The sequence below is a fragment of the Geospiza fortis genome, unplaced genomic scaffold (genome assembly GCF_000277835.1).
Source record: "Geospiza fortis unplaced genomic scaffold, GeoFor_1.0 scaffold567, whole genome shotgun sequence".
NCBI lineage: Eukaryota > Metazoa > Chordata > Aves > Passeriformes > Thraupidae > Geospiza > Geospiza fortis.
In genome coordinates, this window is record NW_005054730.1 from 68,950 (window position 1) to 73,397 (window position 4,448).

At 65.4% G+C, this 4,448-nt stretch overlaps 3 protein-coding genes across 3 annotated transcripts in view; all 3 read right to left on the reverse strand.

Moving 5' to 3' along the window:
* DUSP23 (dual specificity phosphatase 23) overlaps positions 1-405 on the reverse strand; it is a 3,933-nt gene extending 3,528 nt beyond the window's left edge. The window contains exon 1 of the mRNA XM_031065298.1: positions 379-405. Coding sequence (XP_030921158.1) covers positions 379-405 — 27 coding nt within the window. The remainder of the gene's footprint in view (positions 1-378) is intronic.
* A 279-nt stretch (positions 406-684) lies between these two features.
* On the reverse strand, positions 685-1,703 carry LOC102042665 (mucosal pentraxin-like). The gene is made up of 2 exons (XM_031065299.1): positions 1,628-1,703; positions 685-1,352 (listed from the first exon to the last, which is right to left on the reverse strand). The coding sequence occupies exons 1-2, from the start codon at positions 1,701-1,703 to the stop codon at positions 685-687; spliced, it is 744 nt and encodes a 247-aa protein (XP_030921159.1).
* A 379-nt stretch (positions 1,704-2,082) lies between these two features.
* Positions 2,083-2,947, reverse strand: LOC102042002 (serum amyloid P-component-like). The gene is made up of 2 exons (XM_005430993.1): positions 2,884-2,947; positions 2,083-2,702 (listed from the first exon to the last, which is right to left on the reverse strand). Exons 1-2 carry the CDS (start codon positions 2,945-2,947, stop codon positions 2,083-2,085), a joined length of 684 nt encoding a protein of 227 aa, XP_005431050.1.
* Between the last annotated feature and the right edge of the window lie 1,501 nt (positions 2,948-4,448).

Sequence of the window (4,448 nt, forward strand, 5' to 3'; positions counted from 1 at the left end):
GGGGGGGGGGGGGGGGGGGGACGGGGGGGGGCCCCGCGGCTGCCGGGCCGCGCCGGGCCGCGGGACTGTGGGACACGGGGCTGAACCTCCGGGACAGCGAGCTGGAACCCCCCGGGACAGGGGGCTGAATCGCCCTGGACAGGGAGGCTGAATCCCCCAAGGGCTCCAGGACTGCACCCCAGAGCTCTGAATCCCCCAGGACATGGGACTATGCCCTACCTGGACATGGGACTGAACCCCTCCAAGAGCTCCAGAACTGCACCTCCAGGGCTCTGGGTCATGGGACTGAGCCTGCCCAAGCTTGGGGACACTGGGCTGTCCCAGGGCTGCCCCCCAACAGTTCTGGCCGCCTGGGTTCTGCCCCAAGCCCAGCCCCACCATGCCTGGGGGCTGCCAGGGGTGCATGTACCCCCCAGGACTGCCCTGTCCCCAGCTCAGCCCCGTGTCCCCAAACCAGAGCAAGGCCTGGGCTGGGAGCTCTTTCCCCCATTCCCTCCTCACCCTAGGGAGCTTCTGAGCCTGGATCCATCACCTGAGGCCTGCCGTGCCTTGGTGGGCCTCAACCCACTCGCCTGCCCCTAAAGACCACCAGAACCCTAAAAGCACATTTCTCCATTTATGCAATGTTGGGTGGCTTTTGGGGAGGGGGTTACACAGCAGGGATTGGGGACACCCACCACAACCTCAGGGCTTCAGGTACACCTCGCCCACGATCTTGTAGGGGAAATTGTTCCAGCCAAAAAGGGGGGTTTGCTCAGGTGTGTCATACAGGGCTGACACGGCCTCCATGGTGGAGAGCCCCATGTCCCACATGTACACGGATGAAATCTCCCCCACGAAGGACTGCTTGGCATCAAAACCACCCCTGAAGCTGTCCTGGTCCTGCCCCAGCACGATGGATGCTGGCACTCCCACCGTGTAGCCCTTCTGCAGCCCCTTCCTGGGCCAGGGCTTCCCGTTGAACCAGAACCTCACGATGCCCGTGGAGGATTCCCAGCTGGCGCAGACGTGCTCGGCCTCCCCGAGAGTTTCAGGCACCCTGAAGGACAAGAACTGGTTGCCCACGTGGAACTCATACTGGCCAGGTTTGGGCTTGAAGAGGAGGATCTCGTTGCTCTGTTTTCTGGTGGCGTAGGAGAAGAGGCTGTAGGGCCGGGTGAGGTCGGTGTAGGACTTGAGGCACACGGTGAAGTTGTTCAGGGGCTTCTCCAGCTTTGCTGTCACCTGCACGTGGGCGCTTTGGGACTCTCGGGGGAACACGAACACCGAGCTGCCCAGGTCTGCGGGAGGTGAGTCACAGGTGGGTGACAGAGGTGACCTCCAGCACTCTGGGTTGGTGCCACCACCACCAGCTGTGGCACAGGGTGTTGAATGTCACGTCCCTGTCACCCTCCCTGTCCCTCCCACCACCCGTTCCTGTCCTCAGGATGCCGCTTTGCCATCGTGTCCCCTCCTGCCACCCTTGCCAAGACCCCTGTGCCCTGCACACCCCTCCCTTGCAGAGCTCGGGGTGCCCCTTGTGGGTTCCCCCATACCCCCTTTGCCCCCACCCCGCACCCTTTGGGAGCACTCAGGGTGTCCCACCGACCCCATAACCCTCCCTGCATGTCCCCACGCCCCCCACTACCTTGTGGGGCCGTGGGACCAAGGAGTGCAGTGAGGATGAGGAGGCAAAGCCACAGCGGCCCCATGGCCCCGTCCATCCGGCCGCTGTCACCCCCGTGGGAAAGGGGGGACCCCAGAGCTGCTCAGAGGCTGCCTTTGGGGACAGTCCCCCTGTCCCCAAGGGAGGGGCCTTCCCATTCCTGACTCCGTGTGGGGCTGGGCAATGCTGGAGCCGCTGGATCCGTGTCCTGCCCGTGCAGGGCCGGCCGTGGGGCAGCTCAGCGGGTGTGGGATGGGGAATGGGTGCCCCAGGTGTTGGTGGCACTCGGGGGGACCCTGTCCCCAGCTGGGGAACCTTCCTCGTGGTGGGTTGTAGAGGTGAAGGGGTGCTGGCTGCTGGGGAGATGGGTGTGAGTGACAGGGGTGAGGAGGGGACAGTGGGGACCGAGGCCAGCCCTGCCCCACACCCCCCAGCCCTCAGGCCCCCAGCACCTCCCGGAGCCGGGCTTTCACCACCACATCCCCCTTGACCTCGTAGCTGAGGCTGTTCCAGGCCAGCAGCGCGGGCGGCAGGCGCAGCGACAGGAAGGCCGCGCGCATCTTATCCGGCGACAGCCCCGTGTCCCACAGGTAGACGTCGGTCAGCTCCCCTGAGAAGGAGTTGTAGAGGTCAAAGCCACCCCCGAAGCTGTCCTGCTCCTGCCCCAGCAGGATGGCAGCCGTGGCCCCCACCGTGTAGCCCTTCTGCAGCCCCTTCCTGGGCCAGGGCTTGCCGTTGAGCCAGAACTCGGCGATGCCCGTGGAGGATTCCCAGCTGGCGCAGACGTGCTCCCAGTCCCTGCGGCCCTCGGGGACACGGAAGGTGACAAACTTTCCCCCCACGTAGAAGCGGTACTCCTCGGGCTTGGGCTTGAAGAGCAGGATCTCGTTGTCCTGGGCTTTGGTGGCGTAGGAGAAGAGGCTGTGGGGCCGGCTGAGGTCGGTGTAGGAGCGCAGGCACACGGTGAAGTTGCGCAGGGGCTGCTCCAGCTGCGCCTGCAGCACCACGAAGGCGTCGCTGGGATCCTTGCGGAACACGAACACCTTTCGGTACAGGTCTGGGGACAACAGAGGTGACGTGCTGGGAGGCTGGTGTGTCCCACAGCCCTCTCTGATTGTCCCCTGCCCCAGCATCCTCCAGCCCTGCTGGCTGAGAGTGATCCGAGAGCTGCTGCCACATCCCCCGGGACCTGCTCTGCCCTGTGCTGGCTCCTGACCCCACCCCGGTGTCCCCCCTACCTTCCTGGGCCACAATCCCTGTGAGCCCGGCCAGGACGGGCAGCCAGAGCTGCAGGTGGCCCATGGTCGGTGCAGGAGCCGGGCGGGCTCGGCGCTGCCGTCGGGTTTATGTGGCCGAGGAGGGGAGGGGACTGCCGGGGGGATGTCCCAAATCCCATCCTCAGCAGCCTGGTTTCATGCCCAGGGTGGGTGATTTCATGGCATCACGCGGCCGTGCCACAAGACCTGGGGTCACCCGCCTGCACGGGGCTCCCCTTGGGGCTGGGCTCTGGGCTTGTGTCCCCCCCCCCGGGGGACAGGGACACCCCAGCCATGTGTCCACCCGTGTGACAGGGACACCCCGGACACTCCTTCCCCAGGTGTGCCTGCTGTGGGCAACCCCCCATTGGAGGGATGTGGTTTGATTTGGGGTCATCCGAGGGGTGCAGGGAAAGGTTCCCCTGTCCCCCCTGCCCTGAGCCACAGCTCGGGGCCACATCCCGAGCTCTGCTCTGCCTGTCCTGCCCGAGGGCACAGAGGTGGAGCCGTGGACACCAGGTGGCCGAGTGTCCTGGGGTGACCACGGTGACCCAAGGGGACAGACAGATGGGAAGGGGGAAGGTTTTGCCTGCCCCAAATGATGGTGCCGGGCTGGGCGTGTAGAGTCCCTGCAGGGGTTTGATGGATTCCCAATTTTGGGGACAATGTGGGCTCATTTTCCACTGATCAGTCCCCCGGTTTAGCTGGGATGAGCCCCCAGCTCCTCCAGGGCTTGGCTCAGGCAGAGCAGCCCCATTGTCCCCGCTGCTGTGCCCGTGTCACACCCGTGACTGCACGCGCCCTGCCCTCGTGGGCTCTGGCTACAAATGCCCCCGCTCCCCCCTGGCAGGCTCCGCAGCTTCCTTGGCAACTTCTGCTGCCAATTTGGAGGCACGAGGAGCACAAACCCCCCATTTCCCGTCCCCCCCATCACCTCCCAGTCCCATCCCGTGCATTAACTGGGCTGGACCGGTGCCTCTGGCAGTTGTGTTTGTTGTGTTTAATTCCCGCTCCATCCTCTTGGTTTGTCAGCAGAGATGGAAAAAATCCCATCACTTCCAAAATCTCCCCCTGGAGCTGGGAAGGAGGGGCTGGGGCTGAGCCTCGGGGATCCCCCAAGAGTCTGGGGGGTCCCCCCCGGGCAGCCTGGGGCACCCCAAGGCTTTCTGTGCTGGCCAGTCGGGGGGTCCGGCCCCAAAGAGACCCCAAGGGAGGGGACAAGGGGCACAGAACGGGGGGTGCTGGGGGAGTGCTGGGTGTGGGACAGAGGCTGTGGGGGCACTGTGGGGCCAGAGGCAGATGCCAGGGTGCCAAGGCTTGTGCCAGGTGGCCAGGGGTCAGTGCTGGGTGGCCAAGGTTGGTGCCCGGGAGCCAGGGTGCCAAGTCTGTTGCCAGAGGTCCAAGTCTGGCGCCGAGGGACTGGGGCTCGGTGCTGGGGGTCCAGTCCGGTGCCGTGGGTCCGTTTGGTTCTGCGGTGCAGCCCTCGGAGCTCGGCAGTCCCGGATCTGGGCATTCCCGGAGCTCCGTATCCCCCGGAGCTCGGCATT

Excerpts from the sequence above, each read along its gene's own strand:
- LOC102042665 (XM_031065299.1), bottom strand. The coding sequence starts at position 1,703 with ATGGACGGGGCCATGGGGCCGCTGTGGCTTTGCCTCCTCATCCTCACT. Across the intron at positions 1,353-1,627 it reads TGGTCCCACGGCCCCACAAG|CTGGTGGTGGTGGCACCAAC; the intron begins GTAGTGGGGGGC and ends CCTGTGCCACAG.
- LOC102042002 (XM_005430993.1), bottom strand. The coding sequence starts at position 2,947 with ATGGGCCACCTGCAGCTCTGGCTGCCCGTCCTGGCCGGGCTCACAGGG. Across the intron at positions 2,703-2,883 it reads AGGGATTGTGGCCCAGGAAG|ACCTGTACCGAAAGGTGTTC; the intron begins GTAGGGGGGACA and ends TGTTGTCCCCAG.